Raw genomic sequence first — 22,896 nt, 5'->3', positions numbered from 1 at the left:
TTGAACTCAGGGTCTCTGGAAGAGCAGTCTGTGCTCTTAACCACTGAGCCATCTCTCCAGCCCCTCTCAATGCATTTCTAGAGAATGAACTTCTGTCATTTTGGCCTAAGTCTCTTTCTAGCCATGTGAAACTTTGTGACCTGGGTTTCTTGTTAACATTTCAGCAATTACCTACCATTAAAGAAATATTTTTTGTATTTTTTATTGGATGAAACAAGGCTCAAGCACATTCTGTAAAATAATCTTTAAGGCAACTAGCCATTAAGGCCACACAGGTTACATAGCCAGATTTCTGCCTTCAGTTTCAGAGAAGCTGGGGAAGGTCAGTTGGGGAGGGGATCATCACCACATGGCAGTAGAGATAGTTCTGCAAGTCTGACTTTAGATACCTGTGGTTATTCTCTGCCCAAAAGTCACCAATGGAACCGGATCTGCATTCAAGGTCAGAGAAATGAATGAAACATCGATATTAGTGATTATAAAGACTAACAGGGTCTACCAAAGAGGAGAGTGTAATGTGGGCTGAAAGGAAAAAATAGGGATCTGGTATTGTTGTTGTTGCTGTTAATTATTTAAGTGTGTATGTGAGTGTGTATGTATGTGCATCATGGCCCTCCAGAGGTTAGAATACAAATAGAGCCTTGGGTCCCTTGGGACTAGAGTTGTAGGCAATTGTGAACCATTGTGTGGGTGCTGGGAACCAAAACTCTATCTTTTGCAAAACCATTGTTTTTAACTGCCAAGCCATCTATCTCTACAGCCCCCAAACCAGGAATCTTAAAACTAGATAGAGACTATTGATCTCAATTCACTTTTCTTCTAGTATATCTCTTTAAACAATTGTGGGGCAAGGAAAGGAAAAAAAGTCTTGACATGGTTTTGTTATTTACAATACATAAGCATTTTTTCATGTTAAAGCCCATGTTTAGTCTATTTTTTTTAAGTTTAGCAATCTTTAATTCATGTGTACATTGATAAAGGGTAGATAGAAAATATTCCTGTATGATAGGGAATCATAAGAACTGAAGAGTGGGTCTTGTAAACCAAAACTTTCACCAAAAAAGAAAAAAGAAAAGGAAAATTCAGTTTGAGTTCTACAGAATTGTGACTCTGAGCACCTGCTTAGTGGGTTCCAGGGTCAAAGGTACTGTTGGAAGCATGTGGCAGAGTTACATTTTCTAAAAGCTTTCTTGCTCATCAGGCTTCTGTTGTTCCTGAGGAGCCTGTAAATGCAAGTTTGTCTTTTCCCAAGTTCTAACAGTGACATTTTAAATAGGCAGGTAGTAACTCGTTTGTAGATATTTCCACAAGATAAAAACCACAGCAAAAATCTATTGTCCTAAATGTACCACATAGTTTAAAGTGCCTCTGTTGGTGAAAATAAATCAGACAAATCTAGATATCTAGACAAAGTTACACTTTGATATATGAAGAATCTTTACCAGTTCATGTTTATAGTATGATGGCAGCTGTGGTGACACGTAAGAAAAATGCGTTTTCCAGGTGAACCTAAATCTTTATGCTGCTGTGATTTTTAACTGACTGTCTCTTTTCATCATGGAGTACCAACATGACTGTAAATACAGAGAACTACTGACGATATAACTCACCTCTTAAAAACAGTTTGTTCTTAGCTGCGAAACAGATGTTTGTGGCTGTTGTTGCTTAAAAGCTTTACTTACCCCAGACAAGAACAATGTATCTCAGTGGGATGAAGTACAGAATGGCCGTGAACACACAGAGGGCTATAATGGCCAGCCAGCTTAAGAACGGGACAGTCCAGTTGAAAGTACTGAATAGAAAAGTAAGAAATCAGTAATGTGAACACTTCACACTTCTAAACTATGGCAAAAAGAAATGTATCCTGGACTAACAGTCACAGGACATAGGGAGTCATAGCCTGTTCAGTTCACAAACACAGGGCTCAGGCAAAGAGTTTGCCAGCAGCCTCACCAAGTTCTCCCCGGGGTTTCACAGTCTTGGGGTACCTTCCTATACAGTACAAGTACCTTTTCTTCTACTAAAACTAGTACTGTGTCTTTTTTAATGTTTATACGTAGGGATGTTTCAGGACCCACCATTCATCCTCTTAAAAAGTCCATATTTCCATGTGAGAATAAGATGCTTACAATAACTGTGGGTACAACTCTTAGAGCACTGTGTGAGACTTGAATTTTACAATTCTTTTTAGGAAGATTCAATTTCTGTTCAGCTTTGTCTAAATGGAGCTAGAAACCATAAGATGGTTAATTTTATGAAATGTATTTGCTATCATTGTCCTTGCTTAGAAATGTATGGGTAATTAAGAAATAAAGCCAGTGGTGCCTGCTCTTCTCCTTTTGGTGCTTTTAGCAAAGAAAAGCATGGTCTATAGTGAATTTTTAGGATAAGCTATGAAAAAGGAGTGCAAACCGGAAGCAGTTGATAGCAGGACAGAGCTAATGTGTCTTCATTGTCACCATGGTGCTGGTGACTGACAACAGGAAGGGCTGGGATACAGAACTTCTAAGATGGTATTGCATATGTATGCTGACAGGAACAGACTCAGGAACCGTGTACAGGAGTTACAAGAAGAACTGATTTGCCATATTAACTCACTCCTGGAGACTGACAAACTAATAAAGAGAGGGAGAAGGTGGCAGATTCTGGTGTAGATGAGGTTTTTCACATGTATCAACATACAGTGTGGCATATACTCAGTAACAGTGTGCCCTAAATTTATGGTTTCATGCTGCACTTTAGTGATAGGAAATGGGGTAAGGGAATATTATTAAGAGATAACAGACTGAAGGAGAGAAAAGGATATGACTTAGTCTTTAGAAGTCTGAGACAGTTGCATAGAGATGAGTTCAGAGGTAAAAAGATGCTTTGTATATATAGTACATACTAAAAAGTTGAAACTCAGCACCTATGCATAAGTAAAAATTCATTAAATAAAAAATATACAAAATAAAATACATTACCCTTTGCAACATGAACAGACCAGATGATGACTCAAACCTTTGGTTTAAATAATTTATTCCTTTTAAATTCTGTGTCCAACGATATATGTCTGCAGAATACTATTGATCATGAATAATAAACAAGGAATATATATGAAACTCAGAAAAGTACAGGCTTGTACTGAAAAAGATCAGCCTTTCTTAGATAGTTATTAAAATGTTTATAGGCCAGTCATCAAATAGCCATGGTACTTCTTGATCTAGCAGTCAGTTACCATCAATACACTACTTATTTTTTTAAAAAGAAGTATTTCCTTCAGGAGGTATGTTAGGAGCCAAGTATGCTGGCATATTCCTGCAATCCCAGAACTCTCTTGTTGTCTCTGTGGATCAAATATTTCCTAAAATTGCTTTCCCTAATAGGAGACCCAATCTTGAATCAACCTGGTTGTCCTTGGAGTCAGGCTTTTTATAATTTTGCTTTTGTTTTTGTTGAGGCGGGCCCTCAATACGTAGCTCACGGTAAGCTCAAACTCATCCTTTCTTGAGATAGAGGCTGGAGAATAAGGAATCCTAGGTTATCCTTGGCTACATAGTAAGTTCAAGGCCAGCCTGGTATTTATGAGATACATGAGACACTCTCCCAATAAAAGTGGTAGTAAGTAAAATTATCTAAAATAAATCATGTAAGCTTAAGAATATAATTGTCAGCTGGGCATAATATACACCTTTAATCTTAGCATTGGGGAAACAGGTAAGTGAATCTCTGTGAGTGCAAGGCTAGCCTGGTCTACATAATGAGACCCTGACTAAAACAAAAATCTGGTTCTTTTCCTTTCCTTTCCTTTCCTTTCCTTTCCTTTCCTTTCTTGTGTTTCTCTCTCTCTCTCTCTCTCTCTCTCTCTCTCTCTCTCTCTCTCTCTCTCTCTCTCTCTCTCTCTCTCTCTGTGTGTGTGTAATGGTCCTTAATTGTATATCATATCTCAATGAAACTTATTTTTTTCATCAAATGGGGAGTGTGGTGGTGCATGTGTTTCATCCTAGCACTTGGGGGACAGTCAAATGGTTTTCTGACTCCCAAGCCAGCCAGAGCTACACAGTGATAATTTGTCTCAACAATGAAAACAAACACACACACACACACACACACACACACACACACACACACACACACACACACAAATCCCATCTAGCACATGAAACATAAATGGAGCTGGATTGTCAGCTCATGGTAAAGAGCGTTTGTTCTTGTGGAGGACCCAGTTCCCATTCTTAGCACCCACATGATGGGTCCCTACCATCTGCAGCTCCAGTCCCAGGGAATCCAATGTCCCACTGGGACCTCCATGGGCACAGGCATACACAAAAGCATAACAATAAATAAATCTTAGAAAGTACTTTTAATTTCAAAGGATTCTACAGTTCAAACTTTCTATGTTTTTCCTAAGTGATGAAATGTGGATTATTTCTTGATATTAAACTTGGATATAATTAGACCTGTACAGTACAGGTATGTTTATTACATAAAATCTATTAGGTCAGATTGTTTTTCTACCGTGACTACATATTCTTTTTAGAATAAAGTTAGTATGAAAAGGGCACCCTAAAATTAGGACAGTGTCATTTCTTCAAAGCTACAAGCATGGTTTCTTTCTAATCAATCTGTTCCAAATTTCAGGTAGGAAATTGACAGAACTATCATAAACCCAAAGACTCAGGAAAACAAAATAAATTACAGCAAACAACACTAGAGCATTCAACAGTGCCTTGTGCCTGACAGCATGTAGCATGTCATTCTGAGAGACAAGGAGACCCTCCCAGAAAAGATCAGGCTTCCCACACCAGCACCACTTACTTCTTTACCCTTTCCCCAAGGGAAGCCGCTTCATCTAGGATGTTCTGGACACTGACACACACTTCCTGGATGGCATAGATTTTATTTATAAATCCTTTTTTTTCACCATCCTAAAATGGAATAAAAAATTCTGAATGAGTAAAAGGTTCTTGTTTTATTCTTTGGACTGTCCCTCTCTTGTATTTTTAATGTTAAGTAAGCTTCATCTCTACACTTACACAAATGGATATTTAGACCTCCTGAAAGTTTCAGAAAAAAAAAAAAAAAAGACGACACACGCAGCAATCAAGAAAGTGCACATCAAGAAAGCTGAATTCTATTGCTTTTACCCTGATGGACAGAAGCATGAAAGGAGAACTATGGGCAGTGTGCAGGTATAAAGGAAGACCTGTCAAACCTGACAAGACCCACTTAGCAAACCCAGCCTCTCTCCTCTTCACTAACTTCCCTCTCTTTAAAACATGTAGTCCAAGTGCCATGGAACGTATTGTGTAGTTAAGCATGGCTTTAAACCCTTTGTTCTATTCTACTCTCCTAAATGGTAGCACAACAGACATGTGCTATCACACCCCAAAGTTTTATGTAGTGCTGGAGATCAAACTCAGGTTCTTGTGCATTATGGGGTCAGGGAGCCATGAGATAGAGGAGCTGCCCAGAGTACAAGTAGGGTCAAGACATGTCCAAAACCCAGAAATTTCATCTTGAGATCAGCAGAAATAGGATGGCTTCAGCCCCAACTACCTTAGCTTCCCAACCCTGACTGCAAGCCTGCATATCCTGGCCCATGCAGCCTGTGCCCCTTGAAGAGGGCCATGCAGTCTGGCAGCTACGGTGGGCTTCTCCTTAAAAGGTTATGTCCAGTAATATCTGAAATTCCTTCATATGTATATGAGCCATGCTCAGCACCCTGGCCCTGGCTGATGATGGACACTCTCCCTGGAGACTCCCTACCCACTCCCCAAAAGTTTAAATAGCCTTTGTTCTTCCAATAAGTAAGCTATCTCACTGCAGCTATCTCCTGAGAGTCTGTTCTCTTTGGTGCTCACTGGCCACCTGAAGTCTCCGACAAGTTGTTTCCTGCCTCACTCTCCCTATCAATACCCATTGGTTGTGATATCAGGTGGTCATGCTATTACAGGTGAGAAAGCAGTCTGGTCTAGGAATGTCACTGCATGCTAGGTAGGCACTCTAGTAACTGAACTACAAGCCAGTTCAAACCAGGTTTCTTGACGCCACCACCTACACATCTTAGTTGGGTTTCCATATTTTCCTTGGATGTTTGTTTTCTATTTTCTATTGAACCAAGGGCGTTCTGAAGAACTCTACCACTGAACTGTATTTCTAGATGACCAAATACTTCAATGGCATAAACTACTGAGCACAAGCAAGAATACTGGGGAGCGGTAATAACTAATTTATAAAATGGCTAGAAGTAGGGGTGGGGGATTTAGCTCAGTGGTAGAGCGCTTGCCTAGCAAGCACAAGGCCCTGGGTTCTGTCCTCAGCTCTGAAAAAAAAATGGGTAGAAGTACTGAGATGCGTTAACTGGACACTTCTAGATCAGATACACACTAATCTTCAAAATAATGCTCAGATAGTCTACAGTCATATATACTGGTAGACACAGTTCTAACACATCCTTTTTCGTACATACTTCAACTTGACTCTTATAATCAAGCAATGCTTGTATACCAGGGAATGCGTGGGAGGGGATTAAGCATAACACGTCCTGAGCATGGTGTGAACCTAGGGAAATGTGCACAGTTTTGTAATTTTAGACCCAGAGGAAGAAGTAGTGGTGGCCTTTCACGATGAAATTCAGCTTAGTAGCCTACCATCACAGACACTTGCCTAGGTTGTTTGGTGGAGACCATCCAACCCTGATTCCATGACTCCATTTCTGCATGCCAACTTGAATGTCTATGGAAATATAGATCCAATTTCATTACTTTAACTTCTTTTGAACACTTGTGTACTATGCCAGAACACTTGAGACCTCATGTGGCAGTTAGTGCTTGCTGAAAGCAGCCAGGAAACTAGGATAATAATGTCATGTTGCACATTTACATACTGACTTTTATTTTAGAAGAGTCCAAACACTATACTGTGAATACTTGGCCAGAGCTGATGTTCTGCCATTCTGCCTCCTAGAAACCAAGGACAAGTGGATCACAGGTGCAAAGCTTCTTCCAAGGACTTCACAGTACTCTGGGGCCAAGGCCGTATAGACCAATTTTATAAATGATCATGATTATAGATACCAATCAGAGTTCTTATTTTAAATATAATGTCAATAGAATAAATCTTCTACATTAGTCACCTTATGCCAAAAAGATTGTCAAAAGAAGTAGGTGAGGGATATTCAAAGCCCCATATGGGAAGTAATTAGATACCCAGCATTCTCCATTGTATTCAAGTCATCCTTCACTGGCCCTGACACACTGAGATGCATCGATTTATTCTATTTTCTCCCTCTTCATTTAACAAAACAAAACATTCATTTCACTTATGCAAGCTTATGTAATTGTACATTTTAGAGAAAACAAACCAACAGTGGCTCCTTCCAGTTGTTTTCAAAGCTGCAAAGTTGGCCTGATCCACAATGTTCTTCTCAAAGTACTAGCTAAATACTTTAATGTCATGCAGCAAAGTGCTCTTATAAATTATTCTGTATGTAGAAAAAACCAAAAACAAATAAACAAAAACAAAATAAAACAAACAAACAAAAAAACTCTGCAAGAGTTGGTGGGGTACATATCAGTGGTAGACTACATGTTTAGTGTACACACATCCATAGCATCAATCTCCAGCCCAAGGAAAGAGAAATAAGCAAGTTAAAGTGCACTGCTGTATAGCGAAAAGTCCACTGAGTACAAGGTTATGTGCTGTTCTTTCACACTAACAATAAAATATTTTGATATAACCTTAAAAATTATGAAAACAGAAAATGTCTGTATTATAATGTAGAATATTGGAAGTGGTTGTGCGATAGTTTGTATGTGTTTGGCCCAGGGATGCTGCCTAGATGCTGCCATGCTCCCACCTCGATGATAATGGATTGAACCTCTGAACCTGGAAGCCAGCCCCAACTAAATGTTGTCCTCATATGAGTTGCTTTGGTCATGATATCTGTTCACAGACGTAAAACCCTAACTAAGACAGGTTGAATGTACAGATTTATTGCAAGCTCAACCAAACTCACGTTTGGAGTAGAAGGAAATGGAGACAATTTGATAAACTGTTTTTAAATTTGCTTTAAAGGTAAATAAGTAACTGTAGTAAAGACATTTCTATAAAAGGGTAAAATAATGGGAAAACATTTTGTAGATCAAATATTTAATTAAAATAAGATACAGATAATGAGAGACTGTTATATACATCATGTTGGATACATGCCAGTAATCCCAGCACTCAGAAAGTGGAGGCAGGATAACCAAGAGTTCAAGGTCAACCTGGACTACATGAGATCTTGTCTCAAAAAAGTGGGGTAGAATTTCACCATATAAAAGGAGCTTGTGAATGAACAAGTTGGTTGTCATAATACTTAGGGAAAATTACATTTAACCCTATGTTAGATAAATTCTCAACTCTATTAGATAGTCCAAGTCTACATCAATATCTACCTCAAATAGCACTAAATATTCTAAACTGATTTTTGAAACTTGAGGCTATACATAAATTCTAAAAAGACAATGTAGGTATTTACTTACTTTGATAGGAAAGAATTTTCTAAAAGCAAGCATTTAAAAAAATTCCCCAGAGAAAAAACTTGATAACAGTGATTTCATAAAATTAAAAACTCTATCAAAAGTTACCACAAATTTAAAATTTTCAGGCTGGAATACAGCCTGCGCTATATGTGTGTGCTAAACACATGTGAATCTCTGGCCTTTGAGCTACAGCACTACCAAAAAAAAAAAAGGTTTTAGAGATTTGCTAAGTAAAAAATAGCAACAAATATTTCAAGTTATGAGGTAATGAGGTAACTTATGAGGTAATATTCCCAATATACTCACCTAATAACCTCCTGAAAATATTTCCACTGACATTTTGTTATAAATTTAACAAAAGGAAATCATTAACACATGGGATGGGACTATTCTGGAAATCAGAAAACGTTTAGTTTTTAATAATGAAATGCATATAATCTATTTCAAATTAAGTGAAAAACTAATATGATACATAAATCCTAATTTTTTCAATGAAATTAAAATTCCTGCCCAACATTGTAAAGAGAGAGAGAGAGAAAGAGAGAGAGAGAGAGAGAGAGAGAGAGAAAAGAAAGAAAGGAAGGAAGGAAGGAAGGAAGGAAGGAAGGAAGGAAGGAAAAAGAAAAGAAAGAGAAAGAAGGAAGTTAGGGCATGGTTTTAATTTTAATTTGGCTTTTCTATATTTTGTATTTTAATAAGCTTTAAGTAAATTTGAAGAAAACATACAGATGCATGTTTAGTGAGTGCTATGCAATGTTCTCATACACCCAGGTCATTGCTCAGAACCGTCCTGTAGTATATTTTCTCCACTATTCATTAGAAATTGAGGCTCACAGAAAACTGGCAGGGCTTTGGCTGGGCCAGCCAAACAGGCCAGCTTCAATGTCTTCTCTCCATAACACATTATATGGCTTCTTTATCCTAGAAGGGAGTTCCTCTCCAAAGCCTCAGTAGGAGAAGTTAGAGGGAGAAAGGAAATTTTTACTCATAGAACCCATAACCCAACTAAATTCTTCAGGAAGAAAGTAAAATCCAGAAGTTTCATACAAGGTTAGGAAGTGAAGGCATGTTAGGAATCACCAGGATCAACATGCACAATGACACAATGTATCATTTAGGCCATGAAAAGGGCAATTGTAAATAGTTACTTTAAAAATTCAAATGGTGATATATAGTTTTTAGATAAAATTCTTTAAAATCAGCTCACACAATTTTCTTTCTTTTCATAGTACTTTGAGCTTTCTGCCACTCCCATACCCTGCCATCAGAAGACAAAATAAGATGCGCTTGCCTTAGGTTGGTAAAGGTTTTAGAAGCAAATACATTGTGGTAAAATCTTTATCACAAAATCTCTTTCATCACGTTCTATATTCCTTCACTGTGGTCTCCAGCCAATGAAGTAATTACTCTTTATATACAGTATATGACCCGAAACTGCGATGGGTAATGGAATTTCTCTATGTTGCATTCCAATATTTCACACGTTCCCCCTTATGTTCAATACTTTATTAGTAGGGAATAAATTGGTACATTTCTTTTATTGTCATTTTTGCTTTCTTTTATATGCCAGTTTAGATGAAAGAAATACCACAGAGTAGTTAATCATCCAAAGGTTCAGTACTGACATTGGTTTTAAAAATGATTAATATTTCTTTCAAATCTGTAAAAAATGTTACCCATAGTAAACACTGAAAAAGAGAAAGTGGGGAACAGTCTTGAGTACATTAGCATAGGAGACAACTTCTTGAAAAGGACACCAATTAGGTAGGCATTAAAATCAACAATTAATAAATGGAACCTCATGAAACTAAAAAGCTCTATAAGGCAAAGGACACCATCAAAAGTACAGAATGGCCGCCTACGAAGTGGGAGAAGATCTTTACCAGCTCCATATCTGGCAGAGGGCAGATATCCAAAATATATTTTTAAAAAAACTCAAGAAACTAGATATCAGCAAACCAAGTTATCCAATTAAAAACTGCAGTTCAGGCCCAAACAGAAAATTCTCAACAAGGGAACCTCAAATGGCTGAGAAGCATTTAAAGACATGTTCTGCATCCTTATCTAGCAAATTCAAATCAAAACAACTCTGAGAATACATCTTATAGCTGTCAAAATGGCTAAGACCAAAGACACAAGTGACAGCTCATTCTGGTAAGGATTTGGAGCAAGGTGAATACTCCTCTATTGCTAGTGCAAGTACAAACTGGTACAGCCATTTTGGAACTCACCATGGCAATTTCTCAGAAAATTGGGTATAAATCTATCTCGAGACCCAGCTATGCCACTTTTGAGCATATACCCAAAGGATGCTCTACCATACCACAAGAACATTTGCTCAACTGTGTTCATAGAAGTTTTGTTTTTTAAAATCGAAAACTGGAAAAAAACCTAGATGTCCCCCAAGAAGAATAAAGAAAATATGATATATTCATGTAATAGAGTATTACTCAGCTATTAAAAAACAATGACATCATGGAATGTTCTAGTAAATGGGTGGAACTAGAAAAGATAACCTGATACAGGTAGCCCAAACTCAGAAAGATAAAAATGGAATGTACTCACTCATAAGTGGATATTAGCTATAAATTAAAGGATAATCATGCTACAATACACAGACCTAAAGAAGCTAAGTAACAAGGAAGGCTCAAGGGGGGAACACAAAAATATCACTGAAAAGAGGATAAACAATAGACATCATGGAAAGTTGGGGAGAGGGGATGAGAATAGGAGGCATCAGGTATGAAGGGGATGGAGGCAAAAACAGTACTGGGAGAGACAACAGGAATGGCAAGACATCTCTGGAGCAAGCTACATACCTAAGGCAATGTAAACTCCCAGAAATCAAAAACGGTGATCCCAGCTAAGACTCCTAGCAACAGGGGGATATGTAACCAGGCAAGACTTCCAGTGGAGGGATTGGGACACCAACCCAGCCACAAGACCTTTGTCCTACAATTTTTCCTGCCTATAAGATGTGCTAGGGTAAAGGCAGTGAGGAAATTGTGGAAGTGGCTAATCAATAACTGGTCCAGCTTGAAACCCATGCCATGAGAGGGAGCCCATGCCTTATACTTCCTGAAGGACCAGGAGCCAGAGGTTGTATAGCTCAGAGACCCTTGAAAGAAAAAGCACAAATGAAAAAAAATGAAATGATTCCCAATGATATTCTACTCTACTCTTAGATTGGTGCCTAGCCCCATTATCATCAGAGAGGCTTTACCTAGCAACTGAAGGAAACATTAGCCAGAGCTTGGGGAATCCTGAGAAGAAGGAAAGGAAGGATTACAGGAACCAGAGGGATCAAGGACACTAGAAGAAAACCTACAGAGTCAACTAACCTGGGCCTATCTATAGGGGCTCACAGAGACTGAACTGCCCATCATGGAGCCTCCACAGGCCTGGCCTAGGCCCTTCATATCTATGCTACAGTGCATAGCTTGGTCTTCTTGTGGGAGTCCTAAGAGTGGGAGCAAGAGCTGTCTCTGACTCTGTGCCTGTTCTTTGCTTCCTTCCTCTTACTGGGTTGCCTTTTCTAGCCTTAATAGAAGAGGATGTGCCTCATCTTACTGCAACTGCAACTTGATATACCATTGTTGGTTGACACTCATGATGGAGACACTTTTCTGAAGAGAAATGGAACAAGAGTGGATGAAGCAGAGTTGGGGAGAGACTGGGAGGAGAGGAAGGAGGGAAAACTGCAGGCAGGATACAAAATAAATAAAATTAAAACAATAAGAAAGAAAACAGTTATATCTGTAAATCTGAGAATGTGATTTAAATTACATTAACTTTTTCTTTTTTTTTTATTAACTTGAGTATTTCTTTTTTTTTTTTTTTTTTTTTTTTTTTTTTTTTTTTTGGAGCTGGGGACCGAACCCAGGGCCTTGCGCTTCCTAGGTAAGCGCTCTACCACTGAGCTAAATCCCCAGCCCCAACTTGAGTATTTCTTATATACATTTCGAGTGTTATTCCCTTTCCCGGTATCCGGGCAAACATTCCCCTCCCCCCTCCCCTTCCTTATGGACATTAACTTTTTCTGATTCTATGTAACTTTTAATGTTTGTCTATTAATGACTGTAAAACTGGGATCTTGATTCTCTCAGAAAATTCATGAGATTCTTTCAAAAACGTAGCTACTTCTTCGTTTAGAGAATTTAGGAAAAAACTGGAAGACCAACCAATGACTCAACAGTAGCACTTAAATATGTGGTAAATCATATTCATGAACACATCAAGTATAATGACAGATTATCCCTTCCCTTCTACTGGTCTTATTCTGGATGAGGACAGGAAGCCAAAGTGATGTGCATCAGGGATGTGAACTATGGGTCTCACACTTCATATTGACCTACAATTCTCCTCAGCCATGGATGCAGTTAGGGATTTGCCCACCTGGTCACTGTCAATTTATTGACATCACAGAATATAAATCTGGTGAACACCTGCCCATGCTGTGCTTTTCACAGCAGATGTAAAATATTCCAAATATTACTCTTACAAGTACTGATTGTACTTCACTTGCTAGACTTGAGAAAGTGTCAGTCTTGAACTGGAAGAGACTTTGATTTATTTTTTCACCCTTCCAGAATAAATATCTGTTCTTTTCTTGCTCATTTCTGTGATATAAAGTAACCTTATGCTTTCCAGCACAATTTGAAAAAAACACTGTTGTGCATTTGAACATGATGGTAAAGATTATTGTAGAGCAACAACTCAGAGAACAACACCACTTGAGCTGTGCAATGTGAAATGGACTTACAAATATCAGGCAGTGATGGAAGCTTGGATGATGATGGAAACCAGGAGGAAAAAAAGAAAATGGAAATGAAAAAGGATGTTAATAGAACAAAAAGAAATAGGAAGGAGGGAAACCAAGAAGAGATTTAAGAGGAGGAAGAGAGAGGGAATCTTATGCTGGGTAGCAAATCTAACACAGATCTCTGCCCCACACAAGGGTATATAGTCACACTGTTCTTTGAGAAAAGTAGTCAGATTATAAATACCTTTTCCAAAAACTGGTTATAATCAACATTTTTTTCTACTCCTTTCAAGTTTGCTATATCACTGTGGCAAAAACAAAAAAAAAAACAAACAAAAAAAACAAACAAACAAACAAACAAAAAAACATCAAAAGGGCTGACATTCACCAAGACGTAACTAGTTTGCCATAAAATTCTGTTTAGATAAGCATGGGTCTGGGCATTTGGAATGTGTTTTATGTTTTGTTTGCTCCATATTCTATGCTAAGGAGAGTGTGGTCCCCCACTTTTCACAGTTAATTCAGTAAGATGCCATTCAATTCTGTACCGCTAACTCATGTAAACTATATTGATAGGACATAAAGATTGGTTAGGGACACACAAAGAAAGGATCAGATGCTTTTTCCCCTGCCAACATTTCTTTCACTTTTAGATACAGAAAACCATGTTTCAGCCCAAAATCTAGAATACTGAAATGTTCACAGAGAACAGCTTGGCAACTCAAAGTCCCTTGGCGACCGAATCTTAGTTAAGTGTCTTCCTCAGCTCCTACGACAGCAAATGTTACCAGGTTTACTTGTGCCTGGATCTTTTCTTTAGATTTAAAGCCAGGAACTCTCTGTTGAGACACTGAGGTGATCTAAGGCATATTTAAGGTTAGGAGGGTGACTGAGGATGATTTTACATGACAGTAATTTTTTTTCTCCTTAAAAATAAGTAGCAGGTGGGCACTCCTCTGATTCTTGCTCGGGATTCTACCCCTTAAAGTGTGTTCAATAAGCAGTTTTGCCCAAAGCCTCCCAAATATATCACCTGTCCAAATAAATCTGTATTTCAGGGGTTTATGAAGAGCTAATTAAAATGAGATATAATTATATGGAGATATAAAAGTCCTAGTACAATCCTGCCAGAAATAAACCATCTATAAATACTGGTGACAGTAGTACTATGAATTAAAAAATTAATTTATTTTTGCTTCCTTTGTTATAGGTTTAAAACAATTGAAGTGTTAGAGCAAATTCCTAGCTACAGGGGTATTTATTTATTTATTTTCCAGGTAAAGTATTATTTACCCACAGATACCATGTCAGAAAATGATTTTCAAATCAAAGACCCAGAAATAAACCCACACACCCATGGACACTTCATTTTTGACAAAGAAGTTAAAACCATACAATGGAAAAGGGAGAGCATCTTCAATAAATGGTGCTGGTCTCACTGGATGTCTGCATGTAGAAGAATGAAAATAGTTCCGTATTTATAACCCTGTACAAAGCCCAAGTCCAAGTGGGTCAAATACCTTAATACAAAACTGGATATACTCTAATAGAAGAGAAAGTGAGGAATAGCCTTTAATATATTGGTATAGGAGACAAAATCCTGAACAGAACACCGACTAAGACTATAAAATCAACAATAAATGGAACCTCATGAAACTGAAAAGCTTCTGTAAGGCAAAGAACTCAATAAGTTTGAATCAATAAGACAAACTTCACCCTACAGATCTACATCTGACAAAGGGCTAATATCCAAAATACACGAAGAACTCAAGAAGTTAGACACCAACAAACCAAATAACCCAATTTAAAAAAAAATGGGATACAGCTAAACAGAAACTTCTCAACACAGGAAACTCAAATGGTTGAGAAGCACTAAAGATATGTTCAAAATCATAGTCATCACGGAAAGGCAAATCAAAACAACCCTGAGACTCCATCTCATACCCATCAGAATGGCTAAGATCAAGAACTCAAGCGACAGCACATGCTGGGGAGGATGTGAAACAAGGGGAACTCTCCTCTATTGCTGGTGAATTACAAACATGTGAAAGATAAAAGTTTTAAAGTTGCCCCCCTAGACACAAAGTTTAGAGCAGAAAAAAACAAACAAACAAACAAACAAACAGGTTAGGCCCCAGAATTGTATGTTCCAAGAAGCCTCTCCTAGGGCTATAGAATGGATAATTACATTGGCCAGCTCAACAGCTTTCTCCCAGAAACTAGCTGACCATAAATCTTAGAGAACAATCTTGAGAAGCAGGAAACAACTTCTCCTAGGAACTAGCGGACCATGAAGTTAAACAATCTGAGAAGTAGGAGACAGCTTCTCCTAGAAAACAATCTTGGGGGACAGAGTTCTTCCTTGTGATTTTTCACTGTTATTCTATGACGCCATCCCTGCCCCCTCGGGTTGCGGTTTCTCCCTTTAAATACCTCTTCTCCCAGCCTCTCGGGGTCAAACTCCACTGCCCCTGCGTGGGATACGAGTCTCGACCCCAGTGCACTGGTTGCTATCGATAAACCTCATGTAATTACAACAAGGACGGTCTTGTGTGAGTTCTTGGGGGGTTGCGTCATCCCGAGACTTGAGTGAGGGTCTCCCCACTCCGGGGGTCTTTCACTTGGGGGCTCGTCTGGGATGGGTGACCACCCTTGTCTCCAATGACCCACTTGGAGGTGAGATAGCGTCTGTGTCTTTGTCTGTGTCTGTGTTTTGTGCCGGCTAAACTCTGGGTCTGTATTTGTTACTCTGGGTCTGTATTTGCTCGCGAGTTCTGGAGTTCTGGTTTTGCAGTCACTCCCATCTCGGGCTGAGAGGGAGGCTCGTGTCTCAGGAGAGAAGCGAGTGTGAGCGGTAGACGTGCGGGGGCTCACTGATTGCACTGCCCTGGGAGACGTCCCAGGAGGTGAGGAGGGACCCCAGGGACGCCTGGGAGATTCCCATCTGGGTGCTTGTGAGGATTCGGTGATTCTCCTGGATTGGAGAAAAGACCTGCCCTCCTGGCCATCTGTATTTCCAGAGTGGTTTTTGTCTGTGTGTCTTAGGCCTTTGTTTTGTGTTACCACTAGATTGAACATACAACTTGTCAGTTGAGATTCTGGTGAGAAAGAGGAGTGATGTGGAATCCGCTTCCCTTCATCTGTTTTTGGTGAGCTCATGGAAGCTCCCATCTGAATCAGTTTGGTTTTGTGGTGATCTTGCGGTGGCCACTTGTCTTTTGTTTTTGTGCACACTTCTGTTTTTTTTGTCTGTTAATCTTTTGATTGTCTTTCTGTGTGACTGAATACTTTTGTCCTTTTTGGCGGACCTCTTTTTTCTGCACTCTCTTCTTGTTTTCTCACCATCCCACTTGAGATGCTTGTTAGTAGCTGTTACAGGAAATACAGAATCCTACTAGAGGCCAGAAAAAAAAATGTTCCTGACATGGATGGAAGGCCCTCACTTCTGCCTGTTGGATTCAATACGCCTGAAGGTAGGGAGTGCTCCGGGTCTGCCCCGAGGCTCCAAGGGTGGGTCTCCGAGGGGCTAGAAAATGCCCCACCAATCTGGCTAAGATAAGGAAAAGATATAAAGAGAAAGTTACAAAAATTTAAAGGATTAAGAAATTAGAGAGCTAAAGGGAGATAAAAGACAAGAGAAGAACATATACTGGCCACAGTAGTTAGGGAACCTAAGAAGACAGTACCTGACAACAGAAGAGAATTCCTGGCTAAAGATCAGTGTGCCTAATACAAAGAAAAAGGATACTGGGTCAAGGACTGCCCCAGAAAGAACAAGAGGGGCCACTGGAGAGCCTCTTGGTCCTAGAGTGCTGGCTATGCGCAGAGATAGAAGAGAAGCCCGTCCAGTTGTTTTATGGATACAGAGACCCAACGCTCTGTACTCTTATGCCCCAGTGGGCCAGTCAGTATCCAAATACCTTGGGTACAGGGGGCTACTGGCAACAAACAATACTTATGGACTACCTGAAGAACAGTGGACCTTGGCGTGGGCCGGGTAACCCACTAGCTCATGGTCATCCCTGACTGCCCCTATCCCTTGCTCATGAAAAATTTGCTCTCCAAGATGGCTTGCGTGGGCTAAAATGGCTGGGTGAGGCCATATCTGCAGACTGTGTATGTGGAGCTTAAGACTGTCTCAGTGCACCAGTACCTGATGCTGGGAGATGTGTGGCTTAGTGCTCTTCTGCCTAGAACCCATCACTCCTGCCAGCTGGGCACTAACAACTGTCACCCAATCCAGGGTGATAGAGTGGCTGATGTTTTGCCTCTGAATAGAACGTCCCAAAAGATGGGACCACTGGTCAGCTGCCATGGACTAGATTCTCCACCGGTTGGGGGCAATCTGGTCACCTTGCTGCCCAATCCTGACCTGGAGCCACCATAGCATGAGTATCAAGTACTGGCAGAAGCCAATGGGTGGAAAAAAGACCTCTGCGACTGGCTGATTGATCCCTGCTGAAAGCCGAGGCTACCTTGTCTACCAATGGAAACAGTTCTCTTCATAAAGGTCAGAGATAAGTACATGCTACAATGAAGGACAACACAAATGTCATCTGGGATGGACAAACCTCTACCCCCCAACATATCAGCGCCACAGATGCATTACCATCTCTTGGATGCCCTGATAAAGCCAACAACTGTGAGTATTATTCATTGCCCAGGACATCAGGAAGGAAGAGATTCAGTGACATGGGACAGTAACAAAACAGATAAAGTGGCTATTCAGGAGCCTATCCTGGTTACAGGCCTACAAGAGACAGGCACTGGGAACTGGGACTGGACTAAGGGATGGCCTCACTTAGAATGTACAACAGAAGAAAAGGCCCAAATTGCTTATCTCCTAGTGTTTGTAGATACCTTTCCAGGAATAGATAAAAGCTTTCCTCACCAAACAAGAGACAGCCTCGATAGTCATCCAGAAGATACTGGAAGAAATCTTCCCCTGATTTGGAATGCCCAAGGTAATCTGGTCAGACAATGACCCTACTTTCGTTGCCAAGGTAAGCCAGGGTGTGGCCAAGTATTTAGAGGTCGACTAAAATTACATTATATCTACAGACCTCAAAGTTCAAGACAGATAGAATAAATAGATAAAGCTCTAAAAGAGACCCTGACCAAATTAACCATGGAGACTGGCACAAACTGGGTGATACTCCTTCCCTCTTGCTCTTCTCAGAGCAAGAAATCTCCCTTCTAGATTCAGCCTAACCCCCTTTGAGATCTTATATGGGACCTCAGCTCCTCTGATTGTATTAGATGATGTTACTGAACCAACATGTCATAGTAATAATGATTTGTATGCCAGGCTAAAAGACATACAGGTGATACAGAAAGAAATCTGCTCACAGCTGGCAGCAGCCTATGCCCCCGGGACCCCTGAGACATCTCACCAGTTCCAGGTCAGAGACTGCAGCTACATACAACGACACTGAGCCCAGAACTTGAGCCTCGCTAGAAAGGACCGTACCTGGTGCTGCTGACCACCCTGACAGCTGTCAAGTCTCAGCCTTCACCAGCTACATACTAGCCGTTGGGGTTGAGAGCTGGGACCTAGAGAGACACTCAGATCTTCAAAAAGCTCCCTAGACTTACACATCAGAGATGGTTCGAGAGCTGGTTTACTAGATCTCCTTGGATGACTACTCTGATATCTTCCCTTATGGGACCCTTAATTTTGCTTCTGTTTCCGATTATAGGTCCCTGTGTGTTAAATAAGCTAGTTACCTTCATTAGAAAAAGATGAGTACTGTTCAGATTTTGATGTTACATCAACAAAATCATGTTTTACAAGGTAAAAAAAATATTATAAAGATATAAAAATTTAGTTCTAAGATTAGAACTAGCCACGAGAAGAAGTGGAGAATGAAAGATAAAAGTTTTAAAGTTGCCCCCCCTAGACACAAAGTTTAGAGCAGAAAAACAAAACAAAACAAAACAGGTTAGGCCCCAGATGTATGTTCCAAGAAGCCTCTCCTAGGGCTATAGAATGGATAATTACATTGGCCAGCTCAACAGCTTTCTCCCAGAAACTAGCTGACCATAAATCATAGAGAACAATCTTAAGAAGCAGGAAACAACTTCTCCTAGGAACTAGCGGACCATGAAGTTAAACAATCTGAGAAGTAGGAGACAGCTTCTCCTAGGAAACAATCTTGGGGGACAGAGTTCTTCCTTGTGATTTTTCACTGTTATTCTATGACGCCATCCCTGCCCCCTCGGGTTGCGGTTTCTCCCTTTAAATACCTCTTTTCCCAGCCTCTCGGGGTCAAACTCCACTGCCCCTGCGTGGGATACGAGTCTCGACCCCAGTGCACTGGTTGCTATCGATAAACCTCATGTAATTACAACAAGGACGGTCTTGTGTGAGTTCTTGGGGGGGTGCGTCATCCCGAGACATGAGTGAGGGTCTCCCCACTCCGAGGGTCTTTCACATGTACAACCATTCTGGAAATCAATTTGGTAGTTTCTTAGAAAACTGTGAATAGTTTTACTTGAAGACCCAGCTGTACCACTCCAGGGTATAGATGCCCCACTGTACAGCAGGGATACTTGCTCAATTATGTTCATAGTATCTTTATTCATAATAGTGAGAAAGTAGAAACAACCGAGATGTCCTTCAACTGAAGAATGGATAAAGAAAATGTGGTTAATCTACACAGTAGGATACTATTCAGTTATTAAAAACAAAGACATCGTGAATTTTATAGGATGGAACTTGAGAATATCATCCTAAGTGGGGTAGCCCAGAGCCAGAAAGATTAATATGGTATGTATCTTTATTTAGCCACAAAGCACAGGATAACCGTGCTACAATCTACAGATACTAAGAAACTAGATAACAAGGGAGGACATGCAAATATCACTCTGAAGGGGAAACTAAATAGTCATCAGAGGTTGATGGAAAGAGGGAACTGGATAGGAGAGGGGATGAGGAGGGGAACAGGGATGGCAATCAGGTATGGGGAGAGGTGGAGTGAAAGAACGATAAGAGTGAGAATGAAAATTGATGGGGGGAGGGGCTTCTGGGACCAGCTGGAGGCCTGGGAATAGGGGAAGCAGGGAGTCTATGGGGAGATCCTAGCTGGAGTTCCTTCCAGAGGAAGAATAGAGACTGAAGTGGCCACCTCTTACAGCTAAGTTGGACTTCCAGAGGAGGGAGGGGGCCATCAATCCACCAACAAAACCTCCGCCCCAAATTTGTCTTGCCTATGAGATGTGCATTAATAAAGATGGAGCTAGAGGGCTCAAGGAGACACAGGGAGATAAGGTGCAGTGGCTGTTCCTGGTTGTCAACTTGACTGTATCTGGAATGAACTACAATCCAGAATTGGAAGGCTCCTGATCTTAAAGCACGGAGATCTCTGAGTTCAAGGCATGGCGGTACACACCTTTAATCTGGGACACACCTTCTGCTGGAGATTTACATAAGGACATTGGAAGAAGGAAGAGTCTCTCTCTTTCACCTGCCTGCTTGCCTCCTGGGACTGAGCCACCACTAGATCCTTGGACTTCCATTCATAGTTGCTGCTGATCATTGTGGGAGAGTTGGACTACAGACTGTAAGTCATCAACCAATGCTCTTACTATATAGTGACTACCCATAAGTTCTGTGACTCTAGAGAATCCGAAGACATAAGACCTAGAGTCAACTAACCTGGGTCCATGAAGGCTCATAGTGACTGGGCCACCAACCAGGGAGCATATAGGGGCTGGACCTAGGCCCCCTAAACATTTGTAGCAAATGTAGTCCTTCGAGTGGGTCCCATAACAAGTGGAGCAGGGGCTGTCTCAGTCTCTGTTCCCTGTCATTAGATCCCCAGCCCCCTACCTGGACTGTATTTTAGGCCTCAGTAGGGGAGGATGTGCCTAGTCCTGTTGGGCGTAGATGCCCCAGACTCAGGTGGTACCCAAGGGGAGGCCCCCGCTTCTCTGAGGAAAAAAGAAGAAAACAATGGGGAGAAGAATTTGTAAAGATGGGACTGGGAAGAGAGGAGAAAGGCCGGGACTATAATTGGGATGTATATAAGGTGAATAAAAAAGTATAAAAGTAGGGAAAAATTCAATATTCACTTAGTTTTCCCTACCAATAAAATGATGCCACTAAATAGTTTTGTAAAATGATTCTATGCAATCCTACGTTGAGAAGATAATTTCTTTCCAGTCTAACCTGAAAGAGGTTTGGCTTTGGAATTACTTTATATACAGTTAATTAATTAATTTACTTCACATCTGACCACAGTTTCCTGGGGCTTGTTCTTCAAACTCTCCCCCTTAGTCACTTTCTTGCTTCACCTCTTCCCATTCCTTTTTGTTCTATTTGCTAACATTTCATCTAGGATCTGCCCAACAATCAGGTATGAGCCTGGCTTGCTATGGAAGAACTGTTTTCTCTCTCTCTCTCTCTCTCTCTCTCTCTCTCTCTTTCTCTCTCTCTCTGTCTCTCCTCTCTCTCCTCTCTCCTCTCTCTCCCCTCTCTCTCTCTCTCCTCTCTCTCCTCTCTCCCCTCTCTCTCCTCTCTCTCTCCCCTCTCTCTCCCCTCTCTCTCTCCCCTCTCTCTCCTCTCTCTCTCTCTCTCTCTCTCTCTCTCTCTCTCTCTCTCCCCTCTTCCCCCTCTCCTCCCCCTCCCTCTCCTCTTTCTTTTCTCTCTTTGTCTCTCCTCTCCCTCTTCTCTTTCTCTCTCTCTCATTTCTTCTCTCTGTCTCTTTCTCTCTCTCTGGCCTCTCTCTCTCACACCCCTCTCTGGCCCCCCCTCCATCTTCTCCTTCCCTTCTCTCTCCACCTGTTCACAGCCAGCCTCTTCCCTCCTCTCTCCTCTGTCTGTCCTGCTCAGTCCCCTTTCTTTCTCTGCCTCCACTCACTTCTCACTACCTTCTTGTGCCACACCTAAGTTTCATGTGGCTGGTACCCGTGTGGTGTGTGTGTGTGTGTGTGTGTGTGTGTGTGTGTGTGTGTGTGTGTGTGCGCGCGCGCGCGCATGCACGTAACTCCCCATGATCCTGATAAGGCACCCCATCCTGATGCATCATGCCCTGCATTACAGAACATATCACTATTAACATCTTCCCCCATTTTCTTTTTCTTTCCCTCCTGGTTTCCATCATGAAGTTTCAAGCACTGCCTGATAACTATAAGTCCATTTCATATTGTGTAACTCGAGTGATACTCTCGCCTGAATTCTTGTTGCTTTACAATAATCTTTAATATCCAGTGCAAACTGACAACCAGGGTATTTCAAATTGTACTGGAAAGCATAAGGCTACTTCGTGTCAGAGGAATTAACAACGGCTAAGGACAGATATTTATTATGGAAGAGTGTAAGCAAGTCCTCTATCCGTGAGTTATATCTGATCTAAGGTATCTTTCTTCCATTTTCACACACCCACCCAGTTAAAAATATTTATAAAAGTCTGCACTTAAAGTATTCAGATAAATGAAGAAAAACTTACAGAAAATACTCAGGGTGAATACCTAAAGCCAAACTTCTTGCAGCTAGGCCTCTTTGTCACAGAGATCCCAAGGGAGATGTAAACAGCCCTAACCCTGATGATTTAAGAAAATTGCTTTTCATGGGCTCACAGGCACTCAAAAGTTTTTTAAGGACTACAATGTCAAAGGCTTCGATGT

At 40.7% G+C, this 22,896-nt stretch overlaps 1 protein-coding gene across 20 annotated transcripts in view; it reads right to left on the bottom strand.

The window, feature by feature from the left end:
• Positions 1–22,896, bottom strand: part of Mctp1 (multiple C2 and transmembrane domain containing 1) — a 729,346-nt gene that overhangs the window by 3,885 nt on the left and 702,565 nt on the right. For all 20 annotated transcript variants that reach the window (XM_087621548.1, XM_087621547.1, XM_087621550.1 and 17 more), the window contains 2 exon segments: positions 4,798–4,907; positions 1,683–1,792 (listed from right to left, as the gene is read on the bottom strand). In XM_087621548.1, the coding sequence (XP_087477674.1) occupies positions 1,683–1,792; positions 4,798–4,907 (220 nt within the window).

The sequence above is a fragment of the Rattus norvegicus genome, chromosome 2, assembly GCF_021556685.1.
Source record: "Rattus norvegicus strain SHRSP/BbbUtx chromosome 2, alternate assembly SHRSP_T2T, whole genome shotgun sequence".
Lineage (NCBI taxonomy): Eukaryota > Metazoa > Chordata > Mammalia > Rodentia > Muridae > Rattus > Rattus norvegicus.
The sequence above is the reverse complement of the archived record's forward strand: the minus strand, read 5'-3'. Positions and strand labels throughout refer to the sequence as shown.